Source organism: Lottia gigantea, assembly GCF_000327385.1.
Source record: "Lottia gigantea unplaced genomic scaffold LOTGIsca_25, whole genome shotgun sequence".
In the NCBI taxonomy this organism is placed as follows: Eukaryota; Metazoa; Mollusca; class Gastropoda; family Lottiidae; genus Lottia; species Lottia gigantea.
In genome coordinates this window covers 1,880,019-1,897,839 of record NW_008708752.1, presented here as the reverse complement: position 1 = coordinate 1,897,839, position 17,821 = coordinate 1,880,019, and the positions used below count along the sequence as shown (strand labels likewise).

Below are 17,821 nucleotides of genomic sequence, written 5' to 3'. Positions count from 1 at the left end.
GCAATGGATTTATTAGATTATAGAGGGATTCTGTCTTATAGTTTTGACACATGGTAAGTCCACTAATGAACAAAGACACATTTTTTAAAAAAAATAAATTTTTGGTCATCCTAAGACAAAAGTTAATCCCTATCAATTTAGGGGATATGAGCCTATAGCGGTGTAAAAGAAAAACAAAATCGTCGTTTTTCAAGCCATTTGTTTTAACTTTGATCTTGAGGCCAATGGCGGTGATTATCAGCAGAATTGATATCAGCGATCTTTTGTTTTCAAGTGATTTGATCCGGATAATCAATAAAATAAGCGATTATCTAATTGGCAATAAGAGATTAAGATAACTAGATGTCGGATTATACAGGCCTGTAGGGTCACTGATAAGTGTCGTAATACGTGAAGTACGCAGAGGTTTTTTGTAAGAAGGAAATTAATGGGGACCAAAAAATAGGTCGTATGGTGCAGACTGTCGGAGTACTCAGGTATCGGAAATCACAGAGTATAATTTTTCATGTCTTTTCGATTTGGTTTCATCATTTGTAAGTTCATATGTCAACTACTGACGGAGCTCATCATCACAGTGACTTCACTCCGCAACAGACATTTCTGCAAACCGTGCTAATTTGGCACTTTTAGTTGGCGGCCCTGGTTCATCATCTGGTACTGAAGTAGATGACTGACCGATTTTCAACTCAACTTGTTTGGCATTTTTTAAATACATGGTCATATGCTTCTTTTGCAGAAAACAAAATAATCATTACACTTGGATCAAGCTGGCACACCAATGCTGTTGGTGGAGAAATAACTTATCTTTTTTTTCAATTTTTTTAAAAACAAGCAGGCTTGAGTTGTTTTATTTCTAGAAGAACGCTTGTATTGCATTCCAGTATAGTGTTGAAAAGTTTTCGATCAACGAAAAAAAACACAATTCCCCTTTAAATTGGCCAGGCTTTCCGTGCACAACCTAGCAAATTCTGGTTGAACTGAAATCGACGACAGCGGCGGCTATTGGCGGCGGCCATGACTCACTAATACGTGGAAGGACAAGGGAATAGCACAAAACCAGTCTAAGTTACAACGTGGTATAAAACCATGATGTTTTTTAATAGTTTTATTTTATGCACGGATAATACAATGTACAATCTAACAAAAATCGTTATCACCCGTTGTTATAAATTATATTACAACTTATAAAGAAAAAATTGTATCCAATTAACTGCTGAATAGGGGAATCCAACTTGAATGTCATGGCTAATGGCATATTGAAATATTTACAGAAGTGAGCAAAATTAAGATAATACATTCAATTTGTTTTCAAGTAAAGCATAATATATTTTGTTGTTATTTTGTCATACCATTTGAACTCCCCTTTGAATGATATACAAGGACGTCATGGATCACAAGCTACACTGCAATTTTCGACTTTGTATTGCAATGTGCTCTATTTGATTCAAATGGATTTTGAGACTTAAAAATAAAAATAGCTTCAAATTGGATCATTTCGATATAAATTCCGAACAAATATAAACACTACGGTAAGAAAACTACCACTATACTACTATTATGCAGAACCAATGTCTTTGTCATAAAGTATCCCACGCTTCCATCGCCATTAATATCGGAGTAAGAAATAGGTGGTGAGAAAGAAAACTTTATACTTCTGAAAATTTGTTAAAGGGGCTCAAGATAGGTTTTTTAGACTCTGCATGTGTATCAGCGACACTTTGAGCCGTGTTCTAAACCTCTTCCGTTTGGCGTCTGTGTTTTCTATAATTGATTATCAGATTATGCATGCAGTCACTGTCACTTACCACCAAAATTCAAGAACATTAATGGTACTTTTATTTGCGACAGTGGCGTCATGACCTGCCTAAGGTTGTCGGGACTAAAAACCACAAATGTCAGATGGGAAATCATCTGAATGGTGCTAGAAGCTGTAAGTGTCCCCGATATACATGCAAAAAAAAAATCCCTTTTATTACAGCTATCTGAAAAGTTGGAAATATATTCATCATTATTATGCAACTATTGCAAGGTTACAAATTTTGTACTTCGACATAAAAAAATATATATTAATAAAAAAAGTGAAGAAAATGTTAACATCTAATCACCTAATTCAAATCATATGAATAATATTGTTTATAGAAAGCTGCCATATGGGCGTGTGTTGCTTTGTCGTGCAAGCTATTTGGAAAGAAAGAAGTCTGAGTGTAATTTAACTGTACATAATATAGATTATAATAATAACAAAAATTTCTTACTGTTAAAATAGTGCTCAATACATCAATTGATATTGAGCGATATAGATATGAACCTTAAAAGTTTTGAAAATTTGTGGTTTTCGGTCGTCTGTCAAAGCGGAAGGATGTCCATTCATACTTTGATCTTTGATGTCCGACATATACGTCCGCTTTTACAGACGTCGAAAACAGCAATTTTCAAAACTTTTAAGGCTCCCATAAAAAAATCCCACTTTGACTTTGAAAATGCAACGTTTCACCATTGTATCAGGTCGGATACGCACTGCATGGGTACCGTTCACGATTCTAGTTTTTCATTTTTTTATTGTCTAGATAACACGGCCTACATTTGAAACAGCGGAAATAGACTTGAATAATTTGACCCTTTTGATTTTTTTTTACTTTGATGAATGTTATAATATTGCTTATGATTAATTTGAATATTACCAAAATTGGATCTATCTGGATTAATTTGCTTAAAAGTGACCAACAAACTAACAAAATTTGAAATAACAAAACGTTATAAAATCATAACAACCCGATTGGTTTTAAAAACAATGAAAATTGTTTTTATAAAAAATATGTACAGTTTGTGTAATCATAACTTAAGGAATTTATATACAAATATACAAAACAACAACTACAACAGCTATTGCATACCATTTGTCATGTAGGCTACAATATGGACTATAGTTTAGACACTCTTGCAAAGAGACAGTGGCCAACCGGAAGTAGTAACATTACCGGAAAGTTTGGTATAGATTATCGAAAACAGATTTTTAGGAAATGGACCGAAACTATAAAACTAAAAAATAGGCCCTAAGTGCCATCATTTTTATAGAATCACAAACTTTTTCAAAATATAACGAAACAAAGAAATATGCTTTCTATGCTACAGATGGTATTGGACTCACGAATTGTTCTCCCCTTTATGAAAATCTGTGATCTCTAATGTTATTTGACTAATTTTCATCCAATAACTAACTTCCGGTTGGGTCAATTTTCAAGACAGAGGGTCTTACCATTACAAATCCAGCTAGCAAAACCCTTCTGGTCCAGGTCTGGTTGATCTTGGGCTAGGACTGGCCAGATCTGGTCAAATACAGTTAGGTTGAGCACCCTAGTTCATATAACATATACGCTCATATGCCAGTTCTGGGCCAGATGAGAATTTCAAGTTGGGAATAATTTAGATAATGTCAAAATACAACTGGGATAGATGCTTTAGACGCACGGAAACGTAATCGACAAGATAGTTCGTGACCTTGAGCTTTTCCAAAGTAATATGTTTTCACGAAAAGTAGCGGTATTGAAAACGCTAATTGCTTCAGTTGCTGGCATTGCTATTAGGAGTGGTCTCCCATACACCGAGTATTCCACCATATGGAATTATTTGCTATGATTTGAGGATATTGATGCTTTTCCTGGACTGAGTTTATTAGGATCTGGCTTTTTCTTGAAATTCTGAAAGCCATTGGGTTCGTCTTCCTCGATACAAGGGACTAGTCCGCTACGTCCTCGAATATCCAGTATGTTATGTAATGAGGGACGAGGAGAAAAACGAGGGATATCGTTTTTATCATTGATTAGCATCACAGAAGTATTGTCTATTTTTATTTTATATTTACTTTTACCACTTTTATCTGAAATATAGAAAACAAAAGTCAGTTTCTTTGCGATTCAAATTCATAATTTAAAACAGAAACCTCCACAGGGTGGATCAGGCCGACCTGGCGACTAGGAAAATATGAGAGCAACTGGTTTTCAACGACTACTGTAGCAACTAGCGGCATCTGGGAGTCTTATCATTCACTAGAATTAGACGACACAAGCGCACCGACGATTGAAAAATAGCGGTTGTCGTCATTCGTCATCAGTTACTCCAGATTTACTTTCTCCAACAGTGGGACCTTATCATACACCTGGACGATTGAAATAATGTTTTACCCATTGATCTTAAAGGTGAGCAATATTGGATCTTCTTCAAGTTACAACCAACGGTTAGCCCAATCCTGATATTTCTGATGTCTTTGATGCTCCATGAGATTAAAAAAACATACGAATTTCACTAGCATGATAGAAAGTCTTAGTAAATGTGTCGAAATTAGCAGCAATTCAAATGCAAAAAGCAAGTCATTATCAAGTTTTGGGTCGTAACAGACACCAATGTCTACCGTGTGGCTGCTGGTGGTGATAATGCATCTCAACATTGTCAAGCTATAATACGAACTTCGTCTTATACTTAACTGCAATGACCACTATTCTCGTATCACACAATTTGTAAATGCAGCGATTTGATTGGATTGTAGGCTAGAGAAACAGTCAATCGGCGCTCTCAAAAAGCTATAATTTTTAGTCTTCCAGTCAAGGGCTCTGATTTGCTATATTCGCTGGGTACAATCCAATCACATCGCTGCATTAAGGGGTCTTATGTAGTCAAGGTATAAGACGCAGTTCGTAATAGCTTGACACCGTGAAGATGGTGCTAATGATGCTCAAGATGATGATGATGATGACGACGGTGATGACGGATAGAAGTTATTATACTTACTGACGGTGTATTCATCAATCTTTAATAATTGTTCAACTTTCCATTCATCTACACCTTCTGATATGCATAGTTTACGTAGTGCGTTACATTGTAACTGAAATCAAATAGAAAATATAATACAGCTTTAAGTTGGGATTACTTGTGTACATAAGCTCAGGCTTAGGCTTAGGCTTAGGCTTAGGCTTAAGCTTAAGCTTAAGCTTAAACTCAGGCTCAGGCTCAGGCTCAGGCTCAGGCTCAGGCTTAAGCTTTAGCTTTAGCTTAAGCTTAAACTCAGGCTCAGGCTCAGGCTCAAGCTCAAGCTCCGGCTCAGGCTCAGGCTCAGGCTCAGGCTCAAACTCAAACTCAAACTCAAGCTCAAGCTCAGGCTCAAGCTCAAGCTTTAAGTTGTGATAACTTGTGTACATAATCGAAACTCAAGCTCAAGCTTTACACGAAACGAAATATCCAGATTTGCATTTTAACCAGGTTGAGTACATTGAATAGTATTATAACTATTGTCCTCAGCTGTACTAATGTCAACGATTGTTGTTAATTCTGAACACACGTCAAACGTCAAACGCCTTTGAGATTGTATTATCTATCAAATAACATTATCTTTCATAATTAAATTACCTTAAAAACTTGAAGTTTAATCTCGGATTCCTTCAAGCTATTCTGTATTTTCTTTTTCCTGCTATAAACCAGTTTTAATCTGAAATGTTCGTGGTCCTTTACTGCTACAACCAAACCTAAAATATAGCACATTAACGAAAATTTATGAACAGATTCGAGGGATGATTTAGGTCTTTATTATATGTAAATAGTCTTCACGTGTACTAGTAATTTACGAAAATCGCACAATTTCTTTAAAACAATTACCCAAACGAGGAAATTCATTTTCTATTTGTATAATATATTTTTTGTTTGTGTCTCAAGAAATGGAGAGTCGTCATTTTGACTTACAAACGTGAACAAATCTGGACACATGGATTTGAAGGCTCACATTTCGATGGCGAGCATTAACACTGATTAACTTAGCTAAAAGAAACAAAATCCCGTTTGTAAGACTAACGTACAATTGGTCAAACGGATGGCAAATGGACGTTTCCTAACGTTTTGATGTTTTGTACTGAACAATTCGTACATCTCATTGACCTGGCTTTTTCAATCATGCAATCCACTGGTTAAATTAAGTAAAAATGATTTCTCTATGTATTTAGTTTATAGCCATAAAGATACACATCATATAATCATATTACATGTATCTTAATTTGATTAGTAAATATCTATTATATTTCTTTATTGGATTGGTATAATTTAAATCTCGTTTGCCGGTTGTTGCATGCTTTATACTTATAAAAATCATACATATTTTATAGGAGTAATATGGCAAATTCTATTGAGCTCTCTTAAACGAGGTGCCAACTTGGCGCTGAAGAAAATTACCAAGCATCTCTCGATAGTATTAAAACATTATTATCACTAAGCCACAAAATTCCACAAGCATTAATGCTTTATTATCAAAACCAAACATAATTAAATAAAGTGGGTCAACGATTGCTACATTCGGAATTAAGACTTAAATCATTAATAATGGTATATAGTCTCCAATTTTGATAGTACATGTACTTTTTAAGGCAATCCAAAGAAAGGAGGGAAACCATCTATACGAAGTAGCCTACAAACGAATAGGTATCTACATTTCGATATTGTCACTCATCTGCAAAATATGATGCCACTACAGGCTTGTAGCTCGCTCAAGGTTGCCAGGGGTAGGGCTGAATCTAAATGTTGGGGTAGGATCTACAAGTTGACTCGACATCAATGCAAATCAACCGTACCATTAGTGTGGCGAACTGAAACGGACGCTTCGAACGTTTACAATTTTTCAATGACGCTGCCAAATTCTTTGTGTGAAATTTCATTAATGACTGTTTGCTATTTTATGTTGCTTTTTAAAACCGAAATACGTTTCTATTACATTCGAAAGTTCTTGCCCGTCGTACTCTAAACTTTAACACAATCCTTCAACATTTTAGCTGATAAGTGTTCAGAGTATTGACTAATTCATCAAGCATAGTGCGATATACTAACCAAAAATAGTTTGAAAATGTCTATTGATCGAATTCTGATGAAATATTAATTATACGTTGGTTACAATGACTCTTCAAGTTGGCTATTGAACAATTTTTTATTTAATCTAAACTACGATCGTTTCTTTTCGTCCGGAGTATAATTAAGTTTATAGAAAAATTCAAAAGAAAATAATAATATTAGAATAATAGTCTTGATTTGTTAAGTAGAATTTGAAACCACTCTATCGAAACTATGGAATGCAATTAAAACCATTCGTGTATGAAAACAAAAAGAATGATCGAGTTTGTTTGGTATTGACGACGAATGTCTGTTGAAATCGTTGTCAAGGAAAGCTTTTATGGTTTATTTACAAGCTTCAGAAAGTGTTGTTTTGATTCCAACAAAAGGGAAAACGAAAGTAGTACAAGCCTTACTTCCTGGATATGGTTTTAAGTTATACTTATAGGCTTAGTCTTAATGTGAGGTGAGAAGCTTCCGTTAGAAATGTATTGCCCAGATCTTTGTAACAAACCAATTTTGATTCATAGTTCAATGTTTGACGGTCGAAGTCGACCAATTGATGGAGCTAGGTAATTTCAATTGTTCTATCAGATTGAAATTCAACTAAGACACTCGACAATATCTGCTCGTGAGAATGTATTGCCTGAAAGTGGCAATAGTTGAAACTATTACACAACACTTTTTGAGGAATTGCTGGAGATCAGCATCATCGATATCAAATAACAAACGGAAAACAATTGAGGTTTCACAGATCCTTTTTATTAGAATTTCTTTTTAATATAGCCACCAAAGTTAGGGTCTACAAACGAGTCCTTAAACATTCGTCACAATAACATTTGACCTAGCCTAATGACCCAGCGCTGAGATTTTGAGAGAGAGACAAGGAATTTGATTGGATAAGGTAAAGGTCACCAGGTTAAGCCAGGAGGTCCGTCTTCAGACCATAACTGAAGTTGGTATATGAAAAAAGAAAAGGGAACGAGACTTTTCGTCTAATTTTAATATATATATCCATGCCACTTTTTAAAAAAATACGTTATACTTACTATTTACAACTCTCATCACTCTCCATGGTAATAAAAAGGCGAGAATAAAAACAAAATCCTGGATTTCATAATTAGGCAGACGATTTAGAAATATCAAATCAACTAAAAATGATATTAAAACTATCACAGCATCAAATACCTGAAATATAGCAAATAAATTATATCAAGGAAATGAATGATTGAAATTGTTTTTCCCGATAAAGGTACAGCACACACAGAGATGGTATGGTATGCGACAAAATTTATTAACTCGTTTCAGGATTCATTTTGGAAATTAATAAGGCCTTAATCTGTACACTTAAAAATCTCTAGATACTTGGAAGACAAACAGAGAGTAAGAAATTACTCTCGAATCAGAAGAAGAGAGGTTCAACGTAGACATTTTCGAAATGCCGTACTTTTGGTTTGGTTATGAGCAGTTTTATACTAGGCTAGTTCCTTTACTTTAAAAATTCAAAATCCTTGTCCAATTTCAATTCATCGCTCAGTTTTGTCATTTCTTCCCATCACTATTAGAATATCATGTTATCACATGCAAGTCTGCATTGGAGTCGTAATTCCCATTTAGCTCTTCAAACATGAAGGTAATAAAATATTTGATTACGATTTGCAGAAAATGAAACAAAATGAATCAAAAATGATGAGACTCGGCTTAAGTAAAGAATTCATCCGAGATTTCAAAAGACGGGAAAATGGAAAGATAATATTTTTTTCATCGATGATTTTGTAATATTATGTAAATACTCCGACTGGAATGAAGCCTTTTATGTAAACACAAGAGAAAATCAACGCCATTGAAAAAAATTTTGAGACATACGTTCCGTGAGATTTGGCAAACAGATTCATCAAATCATGAATTCTTTTTTCAGAGCCAAACGTCATCAATAATTATGCCATGTCGAAAATTTGGCGGAAACAGCGGCGATAACTTATGTAGGTCTAGAAATGATTTTTTGCGTAAAGATTCTAATCAACAAGAGAATCATTCGAAATGTTCAAGCTATTACGTTCGTCTTATGCCTTTGCTGCAATAGAATCACTGAATGTAGCGATTTGATTAGATCGTATGCCAGCGAATGCAACCAATCAAAGCCCTCAAAGACCGAATCATAGATATCTGTCGAGAGCTCTGATTGATTAAATTAGCTAGCGTAAAACCCAATCAAATAGCTGCATGTACAAACTTCCGTGATGCAAGAATTATGGCTATTGCTAGCAAGGTATAAGGCAGGATTAGTGATAGTTTGAAGATGAAACATTTTTTTTTATTATTAATAGGCTTATCACTTGGGGGGCACTGGAGTTCGTATATCATAGTTATAAAATTTATCTGGAAATTTGATGTGCACAGTGGACCTTTCTATCATAATAATTTGATAACAGTGATAACAGAGTTCTATACGTCGATCATAATAAAGGTTCACTAAGAGTTTATTCTGATATCGTCTTGATAGATTTACACCCTAATAGTCTCTTCTTCCCAATTTGATTATAGATACACTACTAGCATGTTGGTATACTGTTAATATAGGTACACTACTAGCATGTTGGTATACTGTTAATATAGGTACACTACTAGCATGTTGGTATACTGTTAATATAGGTACACTACTAGCATGTTGGTATACTGTTAATATAGGTACACTACTAGCATGTTGGTATACTGTTAATATAGGTACACTACTAGCATGTTGGTATACTGTTAATATAGGTACACTACTAGCATGTTGGTATACTGTTAATATAGGCACACTACTAGCATGTTGGTATACTGTTAATATAGGTACACTACTAGCATGATGGTATACTGTTAATATATGTACACTACTAGCATGATGGTATACTGTTAATATAGGTACACTACTAGCATGATGGTATACTGTTAATATAGGTACACTACTAGCATGATGGTATACTGTTAACATTGGTACACTAATATTGGTATTCTATTAACATTGTGTATACTTACACTATTATTTTTAATGGTACACTATAACACTTTTACACTACTGGTATCGATACACCGTTAACTTGGGTACACTACTAGCATTAGCATACTGTTAACATATATAGGTACTAGATAGATATATTCATATTTTTGCTTTCTTATGTGAAACTATTTTTGACTTTTGTTTTTTTCATTTCTCACAATTATGTTCACATGTGTTTGTCTCAGCCCATGCTTGTGAGTAAAAAAATATACCATGTAAATCGAGCTTAAATTAACCAACACCCTTGTCAGAATCAAGCTACATGTTTACTTACAAGAGCTTACACACCACAAAACGGTTTATTTTCATAATTCAAACATGTCCCAACAGATGGTGGTTAAAAAAATACACAAACAACTACAGTTTATTTAGTGTAGATTGTGAAACCTTAAACCAAGGTGATATATAGGTGGTTTATGAAATAACAAGGCCAATCAAAGGAATCGAGTCCAATAATATTTCACGTTTACTGTTTTTATCTTGTGAAATCATGACATACCGTGCCGTGGCATACGTTAAGGAACAATAACTGACGCCCTGTTTGCCACAGACTGTGTACATTAAAGTTCCCTCGACAGTTAGGTTAGCAAAATGTCACTTATTAACCATTATTTTCAATAGACTAATCAGAAGCGAAATTAAAAGGATGTAAACTTCACCGTAATGCAAAAAAAGTCCACTATTACATTCGGATGATCAAGAGAAATCGCCAAAGAGCACACAATGACACTGCAAATGAGCAGTTGTGTTTTAAAATGACAAATCAACATGTCTAAATGACCTCAATGTTGATTTCCCACGAGAAATCAACAAAACCGTTCTAAACCAATTGCTTTCACAATTTGCATTCTAGTAATGTCGGATAATATGGAAAAAGCGTATTGTTGCTCGTATGGTACAATACACAGAAGTACCGTACACAACAGGTTGTACACGTTAAAGATACCGTGATACAGGTCGAAAATGCGAAAAAAGATGACAGGCGAATGACGCTGACTGTATTACCTCGTATTTTGAAACTATACTAGAAATACTAAATCACAACTTGATCATCTTGTAACTCTGTGCGATGTCTGAAGATCTGACTTACAACATGTTTCAGGCTCTGTTTTGGTATTTTTATATCACTCTACAATTGATGTACATATTTATTTGGCTAATACTATGCACTTTTAGTCACACAGGAGGGCTTATAACATTTGACTACCAGCACTTAAGGAAGTTGGAAACTCTACTAAGACATCAAAGTAAAAAAGTCAATTTAACCTTTGAGCTTGTAACATGCATACCACCACGATCTCAAGCAATCACTGATAACATTGTAGTCCCTAGTGCCTGGGGTAATACTCCTTATGGTTAATTTTGAAGCTGTTTTTGGGGGGAGGGGGTGGGGGGCAGAGCACCTCATTTTCCCCCAAAATTCTCAAATTAATGAGCTCCTTAGGGGTAATTGTCCCCAAGTTGAAAACCTCTGCTTTAAACTATTCATTAGCAATAACGTGGAAATTGAAAGAACAGTTTCCGCGATTGAAGCCACAAAGATAATCGGAAGAACACACGTATAATTGAAATTGATTGGTACAATGATGAAGTTAGAAATTCTATTTCTCAATCTGGATTACTGATATTATGTTCTCGCTTTTAAATTTAAACTCATTAATGGATAGAGATGTCCATTGTAAGATAACTTGCTGACTATCTATGACGTAACGCCCTTCTTAACCAATGTTAACCATCTTATCTATGCCACCTATCTCCATTTCCAGCTTGTTTTTTTTAATTGATGATGGACCTTTTTCGATTCTCATCCTCAGAAAGTGATAGAATTGCCGTTTTCTAGGACCTCTCTCCATGAAAGGATGTCTGCCCGACTAAGCGTCACCCCCAACCTTTTTTAACACCAATGATCATCCCTGATCATGAAGAGTATGACTGAACCGACCTGACTTTCAGGGAGACTAGGTGGCAAATCACTGATGTTGTTTCATTAGAAAAACGAGCGGTAAGCTCAACACCTACGCCAACAGCCCATAAAACTCAAAATGAAATCTTATTGAAATGACCTAGAACATTGTTATCTAGAGGGTGGAGCGATAACTTCATTTTTACAAGGCAAATTTAATTCTCAGGATACCACCTAGTCTAGACTGTCATGTTATCTTGAGTTCATTAACACATAAAGAAATGGCACTTTAGCACCAATTCCATTTAACATTGTTTATAAACATCACTCTCAAATTATAACAAAAATCATTACTAAGTTTAAATTAAAGTGCATTTAAAGATGCAGTTTCCATTTTTTTTACGATAAATAGAAATAGTTTCTTGTTGTCCAATTTAGAAATATTAAAACAGAATCTGAAACATGTTGTTACTTAGAGTTTCACGCTGTGCGATCTTCACACAACTGATACACTTTCGAATCTAACACGATTATTCAAATTTTAATGTTATTTTTAACGTCATCAAATCGAAAGTGTTATTATGTAATAAAATCGCTTGAATTTATGACGTCACAATTGTAATATCAAATAACACAATACAATGCCAACGTAAAACTCCATTTCACTGTAAATGATTTCAGCAGTATAGAGGCTTCAAGATAAAATTGTAATTTCTTACCTCCAACTTTCGATGAAAGAATGGCTTCCCTGCACATATTGTCTTTAATATTGTCTGAAAAAATAAATAGATTTTGAAATAATATTTTCCTCCTATCTGAAATATTATCATACTCACTGTCGAATAGATTAGAATAATGACTGAAATTATATATCTTCTGAAAAGGGTTTCTGGATGAATATTGGGCAGAATCGAACATTGGTTAAAATCAACTGACAGCTAAAATCAACTGACAGCTAAAATCATCTGATGACTGAAATCAATTGTTGGCTAAAATCAAATGATGGCTAATATAAACTGTAATTGAAATCAACTGTAACTGAAATCAATTAATGACTCAAATCAAATGATGACTGAATTCAACTGATGCCTCAAATCAAATAATGACTCAAATCAACGCATGACTGAAATAATCAAGCGATGGCCAAATTTAAGAATAATGTAAATTAAATGATGGCTTAATGTAATTGATGTCTAAAATCAAACGTTGACTAAAATGTTGACTGAAATCAAATGGTGACTAAAATGTTGACTGCAATCAAATGTTGACTAAAATGTTGACTGCAATCAATTGATTCTGTAAATGGTTTGAGTTATGTAATGTATTGGTATCTCAAAGAGTAGTTATTTCTACAGTTAACCTAATTCACAGCAGTTGATCTTGTAAAAAATACAATGAAATTGATCAGCAAGCTCGAGGGCATTAACATTACGAACTGATCAAAGGAAAGGGAATGCTGAATTCGTGTAGGCGACCAGTTTCTCTTGGATTGCCTTCGGTATCATTCCATTAAATAACAACACTTACTCAGAAAAAGAGGCTTGTTTCCAATGAAATGACACAAGCTTGCACTAATACAAGCTATTACACGAGCTCTTATCACACTGGTATGTGAAGGCGTATATCTAATTATCAACTTGTCGAAATGGACTATACAATGTTTCATCTACATGCATTTGATTTCAACTGTATTCAAGCATTACTATTTGATTACAACATTTTCAGTTGTAATCTCATTTGTTTAACGATCTAAGGGTAGGTCTGCACTATTTTAACTAGATCAAACAAACATGTATGTATGTGAATCAAATATATATTTCTTAGTCTGACAAACGTCACATTATTTATGGGTTTCCCCATCTTCACAATGTCAAGCTATTACAAACTTCGTACTTGTACCTTGAATGCAATGGTCACCTTACTTGCATCATGGAAGTTTGTAAATGAAACGATTTGATCGGATAGTACGCAAGCGAATGCAACCAATCAGAGGCCTCGATAGAATTTATGGACACAAAGCCATAATGTTTACAGCTTTCCATCGAGGGCTCTGATTGGCTGTATTTGCCGGCGTACAATCCAATCAAATCGATGCATTATATGATACAAGAAAGATGGTTATTGCAGTCAAGGTATAAGACGATGTTAGTAATAGCTTGCTATTGTGAAGATTGGGTTAACCAGTAAATTAGCTAAAAAATTAATGGACCCTTCACACGTTGTGCATCGCCGCGTGGGTCCAATGACCCAATTCAGGGCCCACCTTGAAGAGTTTTTGATGTTTTAAATGGCTGAAAACCAATGTAAACATAGCCTTTTCTTATAACATTAGAAATTACCACGCATTGCGTTATTCGTCTGTTATAATTATGTGAAAGGGGATTAACATTTGTGATGGAAATTTGATCATATAACAATGCATTATGTATTTGATGTAATATTAATATAAATGTGTTAATTTAAAAGGACACCTAATCCCACACTGCTATTAGGTTTGTGAATTGAGATTATTATCATACAACAATATGAGCTTAGCGAATATAAAGTGAAGTATATTATTTTGTAACAATGTTTTTTGATTGGTGATGAACGCTTTTAACATTAAAGGGCAGGTCAAATTTACGGTCAAAGCCAAATTTGCCTTTCGTGGTCATGAGCAAAATATACTTGGTATATCTGGATTCCACTTTATATCTGAATTTGAAAAATAAATGTATTGGAGTCGGGCGTATTTACTTATCCTCTTCGAGGGTGATGGGTGGGTCGTTTCAAATTGAATCCATATAAGCCCACACAAATATTTGGTCCAATATATCACCTACTTAGTTGACTGCTTATATTCATGCTATGAATGATATTTTTGATGTAGGTTGATATTGTTTTTCGAGTCCTTGAAGCGTCGGACGTTTTTCAAAATATAGTACGATTTTAACCAAACACAATGATTCAAAATGAATGCTCTTTGGACTGATTTCTAAAATGTACAAAAATCAACTCACCTCAATCACTAAAATAGCTAATATTGCAATACTGGCCAAATGGAATGCATGGGCTATGTCATCTTCCACAGTATGGGGTTCACTATGATGGCTATGCATAGACTGAAGTACATTGTTGCCAACACTATAATTGCCATTTTCACTGACAGCGCCACTATAAGCGCTAACATGAGACACTGATTCACGACGATGACGAACCGCAGTTCGCTGATCAGTGTAAATGTTTGTATCGTTGTATTGCGATGTATTATGTGAATAGTAATTCCACTGTATCTTGGAATCCAAGATTTTCAAGAATATCACATGTATCTTTGTTGAGACATCGACGATATCATTCGGATATCTCGAGTGTAGTCCCGATATAAATTCTTCCACCACACTTTTACTGTATTGTAATGTATCTGAAATGAAACAAACAGATTTGGATAATTTTGGATGTTGTCGAAGAATAGATTAAGAGTTTCTGATGAGTTAACAAAACGTGATATAACATACACGAGCGCCATCTAATTGCAAGGTGAGTAAGCTGCAAATGATTTGGCATCTTCACAATGTCAAGTTATTACGAAGTACCGTCTTATACCTTGACTGCAATAGGCTCCTTTTTTGTATCAATTAATGCATCGATTTGATTAGATTGTACAGTCACTCATAGGTCATAAACATTATGACCTATTGTTTACAGGCTTTCTCTCAAGGTCTCTGATTGGCTGTATTCGATAACGTACAATCCAACCAAATCGCTGCATTTATTAACTACGGTGATACAAGAATAGTGGCTGTTGCAGTCAAAGTATAAGACGAAGTTGCATTAGCTTGACATTGTGAAGATAATGATTCTGGTGGAACGAGACATGGATTTGGACCTCATAAGATTTGAGGGCATCCATGTAACATAAAATATTAATATGACAAATTTCGAAATGATGCAGTTGTCAGTTTTTAAGGGAAGCTGACGTTACAACGCATCTCAACTGCTAAGTTGAATTCGACATGGGCGAAAGGCTTATATTCAGAAATTCAAACTTATAGCAACTGTGGTCAACTGACCGACTTTTGCTGTTCAGTAGAATATTAGCAACTGGCGGCAACTGCTGACTTTCTAACTCGGGTCTTCTTTATTAGGATTACCCCAATTGCCACCATTGAAGGATTCCGTCAGTCGCAAGGTCGATCTGAGCACCCCCTTTCAGAGAAACACACAAAAAGTAAAGACGTTTTGGATGCACTTTTGATAAACGTGTATACTTTAACGTATGAAAAACGATTCTCTCTAAGGCAGAAAGTATTGAACAGACGCATTTAATTTTACGCATTACAGAATTCAAGTGTGAATCAACCAGCGGGAATTCTTCGACATGATTCCAATAAAAAAAACGTATCAATAATATACTCTTGACATTGCATAAAATATCGTTAAAATATATACTGAACGAGCTGTCCAGACTGCTTGTATGATGAATTAGTTGTCATAACCTCCCTAGGGCTTCAAATATTGCCTTTATATAATGTTTTTATTCATTACATACAGATTTTTCACTTTTCGTTTTAATACAGATAGATTTTTACATTCGGTTTTAATGGATATGATATTCAATCTTTACAAATCTTAGACTAATAATCTTTTTTGAGCTCTGAAGATGAATATTTCAATAGTGTTTTGCTATCTATTTAAGAAATATTGACCTCGTAACGTGTTGCGATTTATACATTTAAATTTTTAGATTAGTTTTAAAGGAATAGCATGCAAAATTATCATTATTTCAAAATTATTAAAAACATTGTAAATTATACATAAAAATATCTCTCTAAAATATGCTTTTTACTTCTATGGATCTACTTGATCAGACTGAATTCGTTTTAAAAGGGTAAATTAAAACGGTGTACTAATTGTTAATTAAGCAGTTTGACTTAGTTTTTGTCCTTAGATATTGGTCCTCATAAACGCTCGATATTTTCAGAGACATATTTTTCTACAATTTCGCATTTATTTTGATGAAACCCATTTATTAAATTATCAATACCAACCAAATAACATAGCAACTATAAAGGTTTACGTTAACCCTTTAAATAATTTTGACGTCTTAAATATTAACTGCGAGATTCTTTGGTTCAAAATTCCAGATAAGGGACTGGTATCTATAGTTTTCGTCCATTTGAGCACCTAAGTACATAAAAACCAGACCGTCCTTAAGGTTTGCAAGAGTCAGCAAGAGCGACAAATTGCTGATGAGCACAATTTGACATAATGTCTGGGAACCATATAACCTGATTGTTTTATTAATGTTGATTGCAGGTTATTGATTGAAGGTTCGGGTTCACAGTAAACTAGTTCTCTCAATTCTCTGTCAAACCTGACAAATTAACGGATTTATCTTGATCATTAGTGCATCCAATCTGGCGGATATAGAACAGAGTTCCAAATTATACACGAAGTCTTTTTTCGACGCTTAAAAGCTATAATTTAAGCCGTGTTCGAATACAGCGGTTTTTCTCGGCTTCATTTCAAAATCATAGTCAGCTAGTTTTTGTGGCAAAGTTGACACACATTTTATTTTTCAAAGGGAAGTGTGCACAGTTTCATTATCAAAAACGATGTAGATTATGCATGGAGATATCAATAAAAATAATTATGCTATTTAATACTATGTATCTACTTAATCAAATGGACTAGTTTTAAATGGGTTAATAAAAACCAGAATGTACACAGTGTTAATTAAGCAGTTTAAACTAGATGTGGTATTGGACCTTAATATGATGCCTCGCTAGTCTTAAACGAAATGTCCTTAATAATGCGCCTAATGTGCTTAAATCCGTGTTCTCCAAACACGAACCAAAAACAAACCGACTGTACAAACCTTCAGATATTTTTGTATTTTTATTTTAAAAATTAACTGGGTTTCTTAAATGAAACTTTCACTGTTGAAGGTAAGGGACACATATCTCTAGATTTTGGTCTATAGTTTTCGTTAATTTGAGCTCCGAAATTTTGCGATATACTACAAATCAGACTGCCCC

At 34.4% G+C, this 17,821-nt stretch overlaps 2 protein-coding genes across 2 annotated transcripts; both read right to left on the bottom strand.

Moving 5' to 3' along the window:
• Positions 1 to 3,623: 3,623 nt before the first annotated feature.
• LOTGIDRAFT_160585 (hypothetical protein) lies at positions 3,624 to 8,292 on the bottom strand (the record flags this gene model as incomplete). The annotated part of the gene is made up of 5 exons (XM_009055697.1): positions 3,624 to 3,877; positions 4,786 to 4,879; positions 5,401 to 5,516; positions 7,911 to 8,049; positions 8,227 to 8,292. 5 exons carry the CDS (start codon positions 8,290 to 8,292, stop codon positions 3,624 to 3,626), a joined length of 669 nt encoding a protein of 222 aa, XP_009053945.1.
• A 1,081-nt stretch (positions 8,293 to 9,373) lies between these two features.
• On the bottom strand, positions 9,374 to 9,853 carry LOTGIDRAFT_116876 (hypothetical protein; the record flags this gene model as incomplete). Its single annotated transcript, XM_009055696.1, has 1 exon — positions 9,374 to 9,853. A coding segment is annotated over one exon (480 nt), but the record flags the coding sequence as incomplete, so codon positions are not given.
• Between the last annotated feature and the right edge of the window lie 7,968 nt (positions 9,854 to 17,821).